Source organism: Zootermopsis nevadensis, unplaced genomic scaffold (genome assembly GCF_977971745.1).
Source record: "Zootermopsis nevadensis isolate Lab colony 2312 unplaced genomic scaffold, Znev_1.0 Znev_ptg000007l, whole genome shotgun sequence".
Taxonomy (NCBI): domain Eukaryota; kingdom Metazoa; phylum Arthropoda; class Insecta; order Blattodea; family Termopsidae; genus Zootermopsis; species Zootermopsis nevadensis.
This window is the reverse complement of record NW_028259139.1, coordinates 12,999,336-13,017,961: the sequence shown is the minus strand read 5'-3', so window position 1 is coordinate 13,017,961 and position 18,626 is coordinate 12,999,336. Positions and strand designations below refer to the sequence as shown.

Genomic DNA, 18,626 nt, shown 5'->3' with positions numbered 1-18,626 from the left:
GAATATTATATTCTCAAGGACTGCTGTATGAACTTGTCCACTGCTTTAAAGTTATAAAGCTGCTTGGTGCGCAGAATTTTTTTCAAGTTAACAGAACAGATTAATTATTACTGAAAGGAGAGAAAGTGAGTCAAAGTAAGCGCTGCAGTCACCGATTGATTGAAGTAGCATATCGCAGCCACTGTGTGTTGCGGGGCGCACCGCACAGCCGAGGTGAGTCAGTTCGCTGACCTGTTACGACCTCTGCAGCAGGAGACAACTTCGATCGGTTTAGTCGATAGTCGCTCGAGATTCTAGTCGGGGTCGACTTCATTTCGCTTGACCTCTGGATACCCAGGAATTCAGCATTGCAATTGGAGAAGCGTTCGGTGTCTGAAATGTTATTGGTTTAGCGATGCCGTAGTACTGCACATAATCGAATAACTGAAACGGAACGACCTCTATATATCACCTGCCTAAATACGGTGTCAACGAGTTGGCGTTCTTCCGTTCAGCATCTGTCTCCAGAGCGAACACTTTCCCTGTTGATCGCCGGATATTTCGGTTAGAACACTGACCCTTCTGTTTCAGTGTCTTTGATGCTTCGGAAGGTAATTTAAGGAAACTTATGCCAAGATCTCTCAGCATTTAAAGCTAGTTGTGGCTTTTCAACATTGGAATTTGTATGTTTCCAGAGAAACGTAACATATGCACAGAGCTCAGTACAAAGTAGCGTGTACGGGGTTAAATCCACTTGTCGGTCAGTTCACTGGCCATTCAACGTAACCTGCCTTGTTTTCACGACCCCCATACATCTTCAGTCACTTTACAGCAATAAATTACAATTTAAATCAGTTGCTCTTATTCGGTAGGCGATAAACTTCCGTAAAGCGTTTTACAACGTCGATGGATAAAAGTGATGTGTATTTATTTAATTGTATCGTCCCCAAACGTACTCAACAATTTTCGGTAAAAATTTTGGGTGTATTCAGGTACTACAATTTGTTGAGTCCATGCAAATTTCCAATAATTTGAGCCAATTTCAGTTTGATCCATATCGGCCCAAACGTCATTTAAGTGCAACTCAAATTGAAGCGACAATTTCTGAAAAACTAACAATAAGTGGCACACAATAGATATAATTAATATCTGTTAAGTCTTATTGCCTTCTCGAAGGTATCACCACCTTGTCGAAGGCAATCTGCCGGGTGAGGAGGCTTGCGTGCTCAAATGACCCTTAGTGCTATGCCGGCCTGAGCTTCGGCTCATGGTAGGGTCACCCAAGCCGGACAGGTCTAAGGAGATGCGCTAGACTAAGAGTGATACCCTGGTCCTCCAGGTTGGGGGTTGGGTGTAGGGCTAACAACCTTTCACCTTTAAAAAAATATGTGTTACGAAAAAATCAACCAAGCCTCGGATCAGGACGGACTCTTTGGCACGACCACAGCAATTGAAAAAGGACATGAGATTTGGTACCTGGAACATTAGGAGCCTCTATAGGGCTGGGGCACTGAAATCAGTGTGTAGGGAATTAGGGAATTATAAGTTAGACTTAGTGGCAGTGCAGGAAGTGCGATGGGAGGGGGAGGGCACGATCCCAGTGGACAATTTTACATTTTTCTATGGAAAGGGGAATGACAATCATCAGCTAGGGACGGGTTTTTTTGTTCATAGCAGAATTAGGGCAGCAGTTAAGAGAGTAGAATTTGTTAGTGACAGGTTGTCTTACGTAATTTTGGAAGGACGTTGGTGCGACATCATTGTCCTTAATGTTCATGCCCCAACTGAAGACAAAAGCGATGATATCAAGGATAGCTTTTATGAAGAATTGGAATCAGTATTTGATACATTTGGCAAGTATCACATGAAAATTCTGCTAGGAGATTTCAATGCAAAAATTGGGAGGGAGGATGTCTTCAAACCCACAATAGGCAGCGAGAGTCTCCATGCACTTAGTAATGATAATGGCGTCAGAGCAGTGACCTTTGCTACGTCAAAAGATTTAATTGTAAAAAGTACAAAATTTCCACACCGTGAGGTTCATAAATACACTTGGACTTCCCCAGATGGCAGAACACACAATCAAATAGATCATGTTTTAGTAGATAAGAGAAGGCAGACAAATGTAATTGATGTGAGATCATTCAGAGGAGCAGATTGCGACACTGATCATTATCTGGTGGTAGCAAAAGTGAGGGAGCGGCTTTCAGTAAGTAGACGAACTAAACAAAATTTTGACACAGAAAGATTTGATTTGAAAAAATTAAGTGAGGGAGAGGCAAAGGAACAATATCAAGTTGAAATTTCGAATAGGTTTCAAATTTTAGAGACAAATGAGGATAATGAAAGTGTGGACATCAACAGGGAGTGGGAAAATGTCAGAAACTGCATCAAAATTTCAGCAAAAGAGAAACTAGGATACTACAGGAGAAAGCAAAATAAACCGTGGTTTGATGAAGTATGTTCAAAATTAATAGATCGAAGGAAGCAAACAAAATTTCAATGGTTGCAGAACCCAAACAAAACAAATGCGGATAATCTATGTAACGTGAGACGTGAGGCTAATAGAACCTTTAGGACTAAGAAAAGGGAATACCTGAAGGGCAAAATTGCTGAACTTGAGACAAATAATAAGGAAAAAAACATCAGAGACCTGTACAGAGGCATTAATAACTTTAAGAAAGGATATCAACCCCAGACCAATTTGGTAAAGGATGATAGTGGCAATTTGCTTGCAGATCCAATAAAAATTGTGAATAGGTGGAAAAATTTCTTTAGCGAGCTCTTAAATGTTCATAATACTGGTGATATTAGACAGATTAAAATGCATACAGCTGAACTGTTGGTGCCAGAACCTAGCTTAGATGAAGTGGAACTAGCCATTGGGAAGTTGAAAAGTTATAAATCTCCAGGAATTGATCAGATTCCGGCCGAATTAATTAAAGCAGGTGGCAAAGGGTTGCATATGAGGATCCATAAGCTTATTCAGTTAATTTGGGATAAGGAAGAGATGCCACATCAATGGAAGGAATCCATAATTATTCCTATTTATAAGAAGGGGGACAAGACTGAGTGTGGTAATTACCGAGGAATATCGCTGCTATCAACCTCATACAAAATTCTATCCAACATTCTTTTGGCAAGATTAACCCCATATGCGAATGAAACTATTGGGGATCATCAGTGTGGGTTCAGACGAAACAGATCAACGATTGATCAGATCTTTTGCATTCGTCAGATACTAGAGAAAAAATGGGAGTTCGGTGGGACTGTACATCAGTTATTTATAGATTTCAAAAAAGCCTATGACTCTGTGAAGAGAGAAGTGCTATATAATATTCTTATTGAATTTGGTATACCAAAGAAGCTAGTGGGTCTAATAAAAATGTGCCTAAATGAAACCTGCAGCAAAATTCGAGTAGGTAAATATGTATCTGAGACATTCCTCATCAAGAACGGTCTAAAACAAGGAGATGCTTTGTCTCCCTTGCTCTTTAACTTTGCGCTAGAATACGCCATCAGGAAGGTCCAAGGTAGGCAGGAGGGTTTGCAATTGAATGGGACACATCAGCTATTGGCATATGCTGATGATGTTAATTTATTGGGGGACGATATAAATACAATAAAGAGGAACGCAGAAGTTTTACTAGAGGCTGGTAGACAAGTGGGGCTGGAAGTAAATTCAGAAAAAACTAAGTACATGTTAGTATCTCGTCATCAGAAGACAGGCGGGCAAAATTATCTTAGGGTGGCTAATAAATCCTTTGAAAGGGTTACAAAGTTCAAATATTTGGGAACAACAATAACAAATCAAAATGATACTTGGGAGGAAGTTAGGAGGAGACTAAATTCCGGAAATGCTTGCTACTTCTCAGTCCAAAATATTTTGTCTTCCCGTCTGATTTCTAAGAACCTGAAAATTAAAGTATACAAAACAATAATATTGCCTGTTGTTTTGTATGGGTGCGAAACATGGTCTCTCACTCAGAGGGAGGAACACAGATTGCAGGTGTTTGAGAATCGGGTGTTGAGGAGGATATTTGGGCCTAAGAGGGAAGACGATGGGGCGTGGAGAAAACTGCACAATGACGAGCTTAAAAATCTGTACTGCTCCCCCAGTATTGTGAGGGTGATTAAGTCGAGAAGAGTGAGATGGGCGGGACATGTAGCGCGCATGGATGGGACAAGAGGTGTGCACCGGGTACTGGTTGGGAAACCTGAAGGGAAGAGACCGCTGGGGAGACCTAGACGTAGATGGGAGGATAATCTCAGGCGGGATCTATGGGAGATAGGAGTTGAAGGAAACTGGATTTTGTTGGCCCAGGACAGGGTCCGGTGGAGGGCTTTGGTTAATTCGGTGATGAACCTTCGGGTTCGGTAAGCCATCTAGTTAGTTAGTTAGTTAAGTCTTATTGCAAGAAAAACTTTTGTGTGGTGTGTGCTTATATTGGATAACATTGTGTTGGGTATTTGGTAAACAGCAGTGAGGGTATACTGGATTAATTTGGCTCCGTATAGAGTTTATTGGCGGGCTTTTGTGTCCACGGTATTGAACGTTCAGGTTTCATTAAAGGCGAAGAATTTCTTGACAAACCCCACAACCATCGTTTTTCAATAAGGCCTCTACTCAGTCGAGTTCAACTTAATGTTTATTTAACGAAATACATCCGCAATATCTTACAGTCCCTTTGTCTGTGCCGATGATCACATTCAAAACTGCTGATTTGTGTCTGCGATAATTGGGACGCAGAATATCTCAGACTGCCATACAAACTGCTGTGAGTCTTTGCACTCTTTATGTGCTCTTCGCGAAGTTTCGTAATTCTTGACCTGAGGGAAGATACGCTCTTCTGTAAACAATGTTTGCAACTACTGTGTTCTGTTTTATGCAAGATGACAACGATACACGTGCGTTCCTGGAAGCATCATGGAGAATGGCGGAGAAGGGGGGAGACTGCGATTTAAAAGCATTTTATAATCTGTTATCGGGACATTTGTGGTGTAGAGTGAATCAGGCCACGGAGCTGTATGGAAGGGGATGCAGCGCAAAGGTTTGTGAGTTGGGGGGAGGCACCTGGGGTGTCTCGCGTCGTGATTATAATATAATTGCCGATGTCCGTAACGCTTGGTTGTACCAGCGCACTGTCGTGCGTTGCGGAAAAAGACGTAATAAAGTTCTGACGAGAAGCAGAAAAGCAAACGAGTGTGGTGGGGTCTGGTGGGGGCTGTGTTAGACGGGAGTCTGGAGTCAAGGGGTCGGTTTTGCGTGGAGGTTCGCAGGAGAAGATTTTTTCAACAAAAAAAATATATATAGGAAATTTTATTAGTATTGATAATACTGCAACAAGCTGTATAACTGCTTAACACAAAGAAGGTTTATTCCTGTCAACGCTAGTAGATTAAATGGGGAATACAATGCAGAATGTTGATGGGGAAATCTCTTGAAAATGGTCACTTGAAAGACGAAAGCGATGGGATAATTGTATTAGGATGGTTTTTAGAAGGACGTGTTATGGGGGTTGAAGGTTGGTGAAATTGTCTTATGTTCGTGTCCAGTGGTGGGCCGTGGTGTTAAATCTTAATATTATGCTAACACTGTGTTAGTTGCAAATAATAATAATAGAACAAAGTTTACCTAATAATAATAATGGAAAGTGAAAGCAAAAGTAATCCCAATAATTATAGGAGCAACTGGAACTGTCTCCAAGTCACTCAGAAAATATTTGGCCAACGTCCCGAGCGAACACATCAGGGAACTTCAGAAAACTGCCATTCTAGGATCTTCATACATCATTCGAAAGACGCTGTCGTAAAATATATAGTCATCCCTCACATTTAAACTATATAATACATGTAACTCATATTAAAAACAAAATGTATTTCGGAAATAGCTGCTGCACTCTGTACCTCAGGGGCAAAGTTTGTCTCGGACACATAGAAGTAAATACCCTATATAGTGGTGAATATATGGAATTATAATAATAATAATAATAACAATAACAATACTAATCCAAATGCGACACATTTTCCTTTTTGAACTGTTGCTCCGAAAGGGTTTCTCGCCTTAATTCCTTCTCCTTCTTCATATTACGACACTGACAGAAAACCCCTTCACGAATGCGTACATCAGGCTTATATATTGGATAGCATTATGTTTCAACAGTGACATCTATACAGGTACAGTTCCGTTCAAACAGAATACAGTCTGTACAAAATAAATGTCAAGTACGTGCCATTATTTGAGGAGATGTTTCTTATTGTTTCAGGGTAGAGTCCAGTGTCCCCAGCGCAACGATCCACTTCCCATGTCTGGACCAACAGCGGCCTCTGGAGCTGGTGTTCAGTGGCGTTACGGTTTCTGTGGACAAGAGGCCCATTCTGAAGGACGTGAGCGGAGTTGTACGGCCCGGAGAACTGCTGGCGGTTATGGGCCCATCCGGTGAGTGCAGCGGCTCTGGGGATCTGATAGTCGCACATTTATCCGTTTTGTATTGAACCCAAAGCTTTATTACCGTGTTCAAAAGAGCCCGTCATTGGGTATTATTTTGAGTCAGCTGAATCCAGTCCACACCCTTGTTCCTTAAGATCCATTTTAATATTATTTACCCATCCTCCTGTAGTTCCCAGAAGTTCCCTCAAGTTTCGTACTAAAATTTTTAGTCTCATGCGTGCTATATATCCGCCCATCCCATCGAATATTTGTTACTGAAACTGCGTCACGAGTCTGATGCCGATGAAGCCAAAACCTGATAACGTGAAGCCCTGTTTGATAACTCAGTTTTACGCAAAGTTGTGGGTAAAGACGCCATGAAGACGCATTCATAACCTCGATACCAGATGGAGGTGAGTGGGCTTTAGCTGATTAATCACCAGTACTCACTCGGTGGGTCTCAGGTCCGGTTTGGACACTGGTGGCGAACAGAGAGATCCCTGCCCCATTTTGTATTTTAATGGACCCAGCCGCCTCTTTGTCTGTTATATTTCACTCCACCTCTGAACTACGAAACTGCGTGTCTTCGTGTCGGGCAAGCGAACAGAGCACCGCAGATGCGTCCTTTGGCTCAGTGGCTTGATATTTACAGGAATGTAATGTTCCACTAATGGGAACAGCCTGTTGATATCCATTTAGTGCCTTTGTCTTCTTTGCAAGTAGCCATTTCTAGAAGCAGCTGCCTGTACCGATGATAGGGTCGATTACAGGCCAAGCGAACACTGGTGGCGGGTTCGAATCCCGTTGAGGGTATGGATGTTTCTGTGTGCTGATTATCCTACAAAACGACCAGTTTAGTCTTTTTCTTTTGTAATCAATCCTAGGATTGGCTGGCAGCAGCTCTTGAGCTGCTGATACTTGGGAAATCCTGAGGATCTTTAATGCGGTGGATTTCCCTTGCCTTCTGCATCGTATGCCGTTGACCCATCCGGGCTCATCCGCCTTTAGGGGCGATTTCTCGCCCCAAGGGCATGAGGGTTCCCTGAACTTCCACCCGCTCATCCACCCTCCGAAGAAGCTTTTGGCACTTGGTAGAGGGGGACCACTTACACCGGTGGTCACTCGGTCTGTGGACGCAGTTTAACAGCGGTTGATATTCCTAACAACCATTTTCGTGACTTTCCTCACAGCCTCCTTCGAAATCCTCACATAAGCATCATAAAACCTTCATAAACCAGTTCACGGAGGTGTTGTGTTGCGGGTTGCAGGCTGCGGGAAGACGACGCTACTGAACTGTTTGTCAGGACGAGTACGGCTAGAGGCAGGCAGCATCAGGCTCAACAGGGAGCGACTGAGTAAGCGCTGGAAGCGAAAGATCTGTTACGTGCTGCAACAGGACATCTTCTTCCCCGACCTCACCCTCAGACAGACGCTCGAGGTGAGACACAGGTGAAAAAGCTCAGTGGAAAGTTGGGCCAGGGGGAGGGGGGTTGTGAATATTTTTGGAGTGGAGTGTATACGTCATAGTTCATATTCCAAGACACACAACCACAAATCGCACACGTACTTAAAATTGCAAGAAATGCGATGTAGCTCAGCCATACTCTTATGCTTTCAGTTTATGCATACAGACAATTTGGGGACTGGGAGACTGTAAACGACAATGATAAATAGTCATTCAGCATTTCCGCCTTCGGTCATAGCTTACCAGCTTCTTGATTTTCGGAAAAAAGCGTTCTTTTATTCATCTTGGGAATGTTTGCTCTCGAAAATGAAAATAAGTTACTGGCTTTTGTTTTTCTTTTGAGTGTTCAGAATTCAGAACTCGTTGAAAAGTTTTCTTCTTATTTCAGCAGACAAAACAGCTCTGCATACTAATAGCATGTATTTCGATAAACGCATGGCAGTCCATCGCTAAGTATAAATGGTTCAGTTAGTTGCTTTCAGACTTCAGGGGCGCAGGAAATTTAGTGATCCAGTGAACGCGTATGCTAAGGTAAGAGAACACGAAATCAGTCCGAGTCGGATAGGAGCTTCCGTTGTTCTGAAATCCAACTATTCAAGATCTGGTCACAGTGCAATGTGCCTTTGCATGCTGCAATCAACTTAGATCAGGGCTGCAACTTTATTTTTTGTCCTTTAAAACAACATAATGTTATAGGATTTGAGACTTTCGCGGAGAGTACAATCAATAAAATCTTCTCGGGCAATCAGCCACGTCAACTCTGTCCCCATCATCAGGGTTGATGAGGACAGAGTTGGTTCCCGAAACGTCGGTTTACTATGGTAATCAGTTGACGCGGCTGATTGCCCGAGAAGATTTCATTGATCAACATAATGTTCTCGCAAAATACTGTGTTGTGGTGACAGGCTCTGTATGCTGCTAGCGCGTGTGGTATTAAAACCTGCAGTGTTACTCTTCGGAACCGGAAATTGCACCACGCAGGAAACAAATTATTCTTGTGTGTGTTTCGCCGAACAAGGATGCGCTTGTTGCTTTGTGTTTTCACTGCCCCAGAAGTCTTAATTTGGACGCTAAACGATCAAGGTCTCTGACCCACGGAAACTATATGAGCTACACGTGCGAAGCATCGTCCGTCCAGATTGCATTCTTCAATTCAGTGATCCCAGCCTTGAACTTAGTAGCCAGTCTTACTTTAGACACGGAATGGTGTTCGCCTAAACAAGAACAGAACTGGGTATTTGTAATGAACTGACAATAAAATGGGAGAACTAAGTCTTGTTTATTGATGTTTCTGTGGTCTGATGTTTACGTAATACACGTTCCACGGTTCGTTGCATAAAACAAAAGACGCAACTGGTCCGTGCTATTCAAAGACCCCACTTGATGTTGCTTATTCTGTGATATTTTGGGATGTGTTTGTAGATATCGTCATTAAAGAAACACGTATTAAATCTGTGTGGTGATGTAATAGTCCCACAAGGTCTGTACGTATTAATTTTTATTTTGCGTTGGCATATCATAAAATGGCGGAACTATCTTGTAGCGACTCTTTTTGAAAAATGGACAATAGCAGTATGGCGGATGTGCGAACTATTTTGGTATGGCTGCTAACGATCGTTATAACGTCTCGTGCTATTGGTACATTTATTAAACTTCTCTTTAGGTCTAAACCGTCTCCATATCTCCGACGTCTCGCATGTGATTGTTCACCCTGCACTGATGATTCAGAAAGCATTCTAAATGAGGTTCTAAGCGCTTTGTTTTGGACGAATTTTAAGGAAACTGCGATGAATCTCAGAGTAGGATACTTCGATGTTTGATCTAGATACAACCGGAAAAAGTACAGTGAAGCCTGCTTATGACTGGATGCCAAGGGTTGTTAACACAGATACTGATGTCTAGATAAAAATATTACACGTGTTAATTTCTATTTGTTTGTATCTTCCTTTATTTTTCCAGTGGTCCATTAAAGTATCCTACAGATATTTTGGTCGACGGTCACGTTTGATTCTTATCCATCGGTGGCAGGAATGTTTTATCTGGTATAAATTTCACCAAGTACACAATTGAACATATTCAAGCGGACTATTTATCGGTATTTTTCACCTCTCCACGTGGAGCAGTTTCTATTACTTTACATCCCCTGCCACTGTATAATTTCGGGACGAAAGGCAGGTTCTCTTTACAGACAGTTGATACTCTAGTACAGCTGTACTTTCTAACGTAACCTAACCTAACCAAACGATCTATCAGCTTAAAAAGCTACAGTGGGGAGGCAGCGAAAGCCGCTGCCGGTAAGTTATCACTCCTGATTTTTATTCAGGACGTCCTTGATTCAGATCTCGCCCAGAAGACCGGATATCCTGACCGAGGTACTTTATTTTCTTCAGTCTCTCCAGACAGTTGACGGGATATTACCTCAAATTAGGTCACCACGATTTGCATATTCCAATTTAATTGTGGATTATGCATCCTATCAATCGACGCTGTATAGATTGAGCTACTGACAGCGTCGTTAAATAAACTGCAATACAACGGAGGGAAGGGGGACAGAAGAAAAATCGGCTGGTGGATGGCAGCACGGGCAACGGCTAATATATTCTTCTGTATCGGTGTTTTCCAAACGTTAAACATTTGCATACGTCTTTCAGGATCAGTTATATAAGAGTTCATCTGGTACAATGTTTAGTAATTTATTTCATGTTGCGTGCCCCTTGGAACCTCTTGCGTACCACCGGCGGTACGCAAACCACACCTTGGGAAACACTGTTCTACATGTTCACAAAGCAATGATGATATATCTCATCCGCAGTAATATTTTCAGAGGTTGCAACGTCCGTGTTCGCTGGTCATGTCGTAGAGGACACCATGAAGATTTGGACTTCCCGATCTCTTGAGAGTATTTTGTCCTAGCACCATTAGGAAGTAATTTCGGCTCCACGTCATTGCGATGTGTTTGTTTTTTTAATCAGACCTGAGGTAATCAAACTTTGTGTATAAATTCCCTGTGCCCTTGATCGCAGTCCGATTGCACGTAGCCCCTATCGTCAATGTTTAGATTACCCGCTGCGTTTCCCTGCCGAAGAAGTTTCCTATAGGTCGCGGCGATACCGATGTCAACATTTACAATGCGGCTCGGAATGTTGATGCAGACGTTAAATTGTAGTTTCATTTTGTTCTCATTACTAAATCGACCTGCGACGGCACTGCCGAAAGTATTTAGTTACCAAGACACAAACGGATGCAAACATTTAGGTTTAGTGGTAATTTTTTTTTGTCAGTGTTATTTGGTGGCTGTGATGTTGGTTAGGTTCTGAAACTGTTTCTTCGTTGGTAATATATTCATATGTTACCTCCCAGTAACTTTAAAAATCATGAAACTAGAAAAAGCAACGGTAGATTCCATTGAAGATTTGTGTACTCTTAAGGCTTCAGTGGTCAGTGGGTCACTTTGGAGACGTTCCAACCCACATTGCAGTATTCTTATGCAGTAGTTGACGTCATTCAGTCAGTGACCCTGTTACGAGCAAGATTCATGGATCTGTCAATTGCCTTTGTATGGCAGATGATGCTATCTGCGTATGTAGTGCCAAGTCTCAGCTCTCTGTTTCTTGCATACCTTTAACTCTCTGGAGCCGAAGCTCATATAAACATTCATTCCGTACCATTACAAAGATTTACTGGTTATATGTGTTTAAGGAAATAATCTTAGTTTTCTCTGAGAATTACTGGCATATTACCCATCATGAATGATAGAAAATCTAAGGTAGTACTTAAAACACTCTTTTATCGAAAAGTCTAACAAAATAACCTATAGAAAATTAAATAACTGCTTATCTTTACGATTTAATGTAATACAAATACCGATGTCGCCATGATAATGCAAGAAAAACACCTGGTAATAAATTACTACACTTCCATGGACATGTGCGCTCCAGTCTTTGTATATTAGTACCACAAATGATTAACTAAAATGCGAAACCTATTAATATTAGTATGACCAAAATCAAGTTATTGAATGTTAAAGCAGACGGTATGTATAGTTACCATAGTCAGAATAATATCAAGACCGTTCTTAAGTAAATCTGTTGTGAGGATATGGACAGGTTTGAACTGGTTCAGGATAAAGTTTGGTTGCGTATGTAGATGCGGTAATGAACCTCTGGGCCTAATAAAAAATGTGACAGTTCCTTATGAGTTGTAAACTTATCAGTGATATGTTATATCTGAAGATGTGATTTTTTTCGAAGCTGTAGTCATGTCCGGTTTAATTTTAACCAGTCCAGACAGGGTATATGCAGGTGTATCAGAATATAATATACACATTATAATGTGGAATATTAAACATGTTATCGATTTCCGTATGTTGTGTTTGCGGAAGACATGGACGGACGGTGGTCATTTTGAAAACCTGCACTAGATTCGTTAATTTACTGTGTGTCAGTGCTGACGTATGTAAAATGTCTTTATTTCTACGTACGTCTTTTGCGGACACTGTATATCGGACTTCCGGACTCCACAGACATCAGATCCCTGATTATGAAGACAGAGACTTCTCGAAACGCAGGGGGTGTTTTGCTACCACGTGACGCAGCTGATTGCGTAAGAAGACTTCGTTGAATTTCTGTATTGTGCTTTTCATTGTTCAGTTTAATGTCTTGCACTTTGAAGGCAGTGATTATGAATTATGATGTGATGTGGGGTGAGAAGGTAGCATTGATCTTGTGGAGTTGCTGTCCCAGTGTCTGTACAATAAACCAGAAAAAGAAATTGGTCAGGATAACTCGTCCCGAATTTCTGAAATATGAAACCGAAATCTTATCGTCATAACATTGGACTTGTGAGATAGTTTAGAAATGAATTTTACATTGATGAAATGTTTCAGAGTTGAAGCTCAGGCTTCAGGAAGACAAAATGGTATTCCATCACTTTGTACCGCTCATATTTTCCCAGCCTTGTGTGATTGAAACTTTAGTTGAAGTACTTGTTTTGGTGTTCAAATCCCCACTTTGCACGTTTCCTTTTGGAAAATTACGAGTATGAGTGAAATGTGTACAAAATATTTAAAATGCACATAACCTCAACAAGTCACGAGTATTTCAGTAACGTTATGTGGCATCTTAACATGATGACATTACGATGGTCAGCCATTAATTATGTTGGCTTTCACTTGTGTCTGCTACAAGTTACTAGATTTTTGTTCTGCTTCTCGACATGGTCAAGGGAACTTGTGCTCTTGATGAATGTCGAAAAGTTGTTTGTCAAGAAATTCCCCGCCATCAAAGTAACCCACAAGGTTCAGTTTGTTAACATACTCACAAGAACAATCAATTGGACCCACATGAATCCAATCCACAGCCTACTACATCATTCTTTTAATATTATCGCCCATCTATACTTAGATCATTCCAAGTCCAAGACCATGTGATTTTTGTAACATGCCGGTTTCTTACGATGAGAGGTTGGTAGCCACCTTCCGTATCACCAAACTGGAAGATTGCCCATTGGCGGTTGTTGACCATATTCGCAGTTACCTTTCGTGTCTATAGACTGCTCCATTTACCTTGCCATGTTGATAACAGGCCCTCTTAACACGTATATTTAGAAATATAAGATGTAAATTAAAACTTTTATTTCCAACGACTTATATAAAATGTTTTGCAGTATGCAGCCCGTTTGAGGTTACCTGACACTCTGTCACATTCTCAGAAGATGCAGTACGTGGACCACATCATTGACGTGCTAGAGCTCGGCGCATGTCAGGACACAAGTATGTCTCTTCCTTTAAAATGTACTTTGTTTTACAGGAATTAAAATGAGATTTACAAAACTATGGCACTGAATGTAGATATTTTAAAGCAGTTATTTTCATGCAATAAAACTCACCCCCCCTACCACGCGGGCTAAAATTCTTTGTGTGAAACATAGTCCTTTAATATGAGGAAAGTACATACATCTAAATGCTAGAAAACGAAGTGCTCGGGAAAATAAGTGAGCCTAAGTGAACAAGCAGGTTAGGTTATATGATAATGAGGAACATTGCAATTTATAGGTTACCTAGTATTGTTAGAATCTGGCGGTAGCATAGCTACTGGTAGGGCCTCCCTAGCCAGATTGGTCGAGGAGGAGAGGTCAAACTAAGACAGGTACCCTGGTCCTCCAGGTTGGGGGTTGGTTGCAAGGCTAACAACTTTGCACTGTAAAAAGGAAGATGTTTCGCAACCTCAATCTTGGACAGACGGACCTAACAGAAGGACCAAATGGAAGAGGAGAATTGAGGAAGCCACAGACCGAATACGGACTGGAGAGCCATAGAAGTAGAAGTATTGTTAGGATAGTAAAATATAGAAAGCTGCAATGGGCTGGGCATGTGGCTAGGATAGTATAGATTTTGGTTGGGGGACACCTCATGAGGAAAGTCCACTTAAGACCATTAATAAGATGAGAACATGACATTAAGATAGATCATAAAGAGAAAAGTTATGAGGAATTCCTCTGCACTGTGGCCAATAGCGAGATTTTATATGAAACCTTTGGTTTATGCTACCTTAGTGTTAGTTAATTTTTTATAAAAGATGACAAAACAAACTTATCCATTGCAGTTTAGTGGCCAAGATATATGTACCATGTTTCTGCTTGCAGTTATTGGTGATTACATTAAGCGTGGTCTTTCTGGTGGTGAAAAGAAGCGGGCAAACATTGCGTGCGAACTTCTCACAAACCCCTCACTTATGCTGCTGGATGTAAGTATGTGGTTCAGAATGTTTTAATTTTTTTTAAACATTTGCAGCGATGTCTGAAATGGGGAAAGAAGGATTTTAGAACCAGACACGTCTAATTTTCATGAGACTGTTGATGTTAGACAGATTAAAACACATGCAGCTGAACTGTTAGTGCCAGAACCTAGTTTAGATGAAGTTGAACTAGCCATTGGAAAGTTAAAAAGTTATAAATCTCCGCGTATTGATCAAATTCCAGCAGAATTAATTAAAGCAGGTGGCAAAAAGTTGCATGTGGACATCCATAAGCTTATTCAGTTAATTTGGGATAAGGAAGAGATGCCACAACAATGGAAGGAATCCATAATTATTCCTATTCATCGGGTGTTGAGGAGGATATTTGGGCCTAGGAGAGAAGACGATGGGGTCTGGAGAAAACTACATGATGAGAAACTTAAAAATTTGTACCCCAATATTGTCAGGGTGATTAAGTCAAGAAGAATAAGGTGGGCGGGGCATGTAGCGCACATGGATGGGACAAGAGGTGTGCACCTGGTATTGGTCAGGAAGCTTGAAGGGGGAGACCTCGACATAGATGGGAGGATAATATTAAGTGTGATCTATGGGAGATAGGAGTTGAAGGCAATTGAATTTTGCTGGCCCAGGACAGGGACTGGTGGAGGGCTTTGGTTAATTCGGTGATGAACCTTTGAGTTCGTTAGTTAACTAGTTAGTTAGTTAGCCCTAAAGGTGGAAACAGTATGTAAGACTTTAGGTTCTCACAGCGGTGAGTATGAAGATTTCCGTCTTCTGGGTTGTTGCGCTGTGTAGTCTGGTCAATGTTAACCAACGTTTCAGAGGTCATACTGCCTCCGTCATCAGGGTGATGAATTCATCGCCCTGATGACGGACAACAACCCAGAAGACGGAAATCTGGAAACAGTATGTTTTTCCAAAACATTTGCATCTGCTGACAAGTCCTCATGGCTCCAAAACCCAAAGAACATCATGTGACAAACAGTTGCTGTCTTCACGTTGGGTGTTGAAGGCATCAATCTCAAAGGCTTCATTGTGGCATTATATAAATCAAAATAAGAGGATAAATAATTGATCTGTCCCATTTTAAGGTGATAATATTGTTGTAGTCTCCTTGATAATTTTATTGCTTTCAGGAGCCCACGTCAGGCCTGGATTCCCATTCTGCATACAGCCTCATGTCAAGCCTCAAGAGGTATGCAGAGAAGGAAGGCAAGACAGTGGTTGTCACCGTACATCAACCTTCATCACAAATATTCCACATGTTTGACAAACTATTGCTGCTGTGTAATGGACAGGTACATTTGCTATTAAAATATGTCTGTACTGTTTGCACCTCATATTATATTTGTATCTGCACATTTAAAAGGAAAGTTATTGTATTTCCATGCTGCTAACAATTCCCATACTTATAATTCATTATTGGTCAAAAATAGCTAACTCCATGGAGCAGAATACTACTTCAGACTTTTTGTTTTCCTTGTCGCTACAGTTCATAGTTGAACCCTGGCCTCTTCAATCGTTCGCCTCCATCTGAGGCTTAGATTGAAGCTTCGAGATGTGTTTGGACATTGGTAGGACTCCTTGGATGAGTGATCAGACTTCAGACTTTACTAACATTATTTTATGATGAAAAGATTGGATTTAGAGTTCCACTGAGTGAGCACTGTGGCATGTCGAGTTGTGGTTTTCAGGACAGCATACAGTAAAATAGCATGGAAGTGATTTCTATCAAATGGGGATCATACACTGTTTCTGAAGTGAACTGTGAATACTAATTCACATATTATAGGTTTTTTTTCTGCACAGACTGCCTACTTCGGATATGTTCGTAAGGTAGTGGACTTCTTCAGTAATATTGGTCTGACAGTGATGCCTCAGTACAACCCAGCAGACTTCATATGTGAGTACACTAACTATTATGCATATGTGTTTGTGTTCTAACCATTTTGCTTGTGGGAATACAGTAATCATTGTACATAATAAAATATCTTGTAATGAATCATTCAGTCATGAGTTACTTTGTAATCCCTTTCATATTTCTAATTTGTATAACGCCTTTACTTGCACAGCACCATAATGACCCATAGCATAAGAAGAAGGCACATCCTCACTGGAGCTAAAAAATTTGCATTTAAATTCATAAATACTTGGGTAGAATAGGAGAAAGGAAAGTAATATTACTGTTAAGCACCATAAGACATACTTTCATCTGAGAAGGGGATGCTGAGGAGACTACTTGTATCTACGAGGAATGAAATGACATGAGACTGGAGAAGACTCCATGAAAAGGGAGCTCCGTCATTTGTGTTCACCACATGTAATTGAGATTGTCAAATCACTACTATCAATACTATCAAAGTTACACAATCAAAAAGCTAACATAAAGATGTCGTTATGATGAGGTGAGGTGTATTGCAAACCGTGGTGCTAATTCTCAGCTTGAGATGACATTAACTGTGGCCATAAGAAATATCTGACTTATTTTGTCTATTTGTTGCCACATCTTAAATTTGTGACTCTTGTTTTGTATTTTTTTAGACTTGCTTCAGAACACAAATAAATTCATTCTTTTTTAGTGGAGCAAGTGAAGGGAAGCGAGGAGATGAAAGAGAAGATCATAGCAGCTTCCAAAGATGCCCGCAGCCAGCCTGACTACCCTCAAGAGCTTCTGCCAGACTACTTCACAAATTCAGTCACCATCTGTGATAAATATCTAAACAACTACCAAGAGAGCCATCTGCAAACAAATGGTATGGTTTGCTAAGTATTTCTCTGGGTTAAGTTATGAAACTTTACTCTGGATGATCAGGGTCCTTTGCTGTACATGTTTCCTACAATGATAAGAATTTCAAGCTCGGGTGCTTTCTTGCTATGATAAGAGAATCTCGCTCTAGATGGCTGTATCACATATTTGTGAAATGAGTATTTCTTGAGAAAATCAGCATTTGATGTGAGCTTCATGTAAAATTTTAGTTAGATTGTACCTGTATGAACCAAAATTAAATATGCAAAATAACTTTCACTGCAGGTTCTATTGAAATTCATGGGACAGTCTTGGAAATTCAGCGCGTGAACAGACATATATGACGTCACCTGTATGCATTCACTTTTTACAATTCATTAAGAATATATAAAAGTGCTGGTGCTTGGAAAGACTTAATTTAGTATGTTATCAAATCCTCTCAGGTGATAAGCTGTGTTAATGTTGTGCCAAAAACCATGACTAATTCTGTAACTCTGAATTCGTTGACATTATTACTTCATTACATGACTCAGGGTGTACTGACCAAGCAGAGAAACTGGTCCACCTGTCTGAGACTTTAATGTTGTGTCATAAAAATGTGTATTTGCATAACAGGTCTGAAATATTTAAGCTTTCATCCCAGTTCTTTTTCTCCTGTCTTTTTATTTTTTATTTCTATTTATTTTATTTTTATTTTATTTTTCTGATGTCTGTGCATGGTCTGTTTTACATGTTCAAATCACATGTTGTGTATTGCTAGAGATTTTGGAAATAGTGAATTACTGTTGGGTTTGAATTGACAAATCCCTTTAAATCTTTCTCTTGCATGCTTCAGTGTATCTACAAACCAAGGATGATAGGAAAGTAACTTTTATTGAATCGATGTTCATGACTGATACTGGTATAGTTGTTTGCAATCTTGTCACACCTGTTGATGCAGACAGTACATCAAATATGAGACAACAGCGGTGTCATTCTTTATTATTTAACCCAATGATATAATAATGTTCCAAAATAAGTACACGCTTATGCATGGGTTCTTCAATAACTCCAAAGTTGCAAATTTTCCACATAATTTGATTAAAATAAGATTCACTCTGAAATGGAATGGAATTACTGAGATGAAATTTTGTAAAAATTTAACATGCCTCCATTTCAGTATTTGCAGATGTTTGTGTTATACTGAATGTCTCTTGGTTGCATCTGTTTTAAATAAATTTATATTTGTTTACCATGAATAATAATTTTAAT

The 18,626-nt window shown here is 40.5% G+C and overlaps 1 protein-coding gene across 4 annotated transcripts in view; it reads left to right on the top strand.

Moving 5' to 3' along the window:
* Window positions 1-18,626, top strand: part of E23 (ABC transporter G family member E23) — a 162,743-nt gene that overhangs the window by 136,405 nt on the left and 7,712 nt on the right. For 3 of the 4 annotated variants that reach the window (XM_087344303.1, XM_087344302.1, XM_022063792.2), the window contains exons 2-8: window positions 6,246-6,418; window positions 7,678-7,847; window positions 13,539-13,644; window positions 14,517-14,617; window positions 15,766-15,927; window positions 16,439-16,532; window positions 17,209-17,382. In XM_087344303.1, coding sequence (XP_087200429.1) covers window positions 6,246-6,418; window positions 7,678-7,847; window positions 13,539-13,644; window positions 14,517-14,617; window positions 15,766-15,927; window positions 16,439-16,532; window positions 17,209-17,382 — 980 coding nt within the window. Of the gene's footprint in view, window positions 1-6,245; window positions 6,419-7,677; window positions 7,848-12,362; window positions 12,477-13,538; window positions 13,645-14,516; window positions 14,618-15,765; window positions 15,928-16,438; window positions 16,533-17,208; window positions 17,383-18,626 lie in introns of those variants that run through there. The other variant, XM_087344304.1, reaches the window with a different exon arrangement.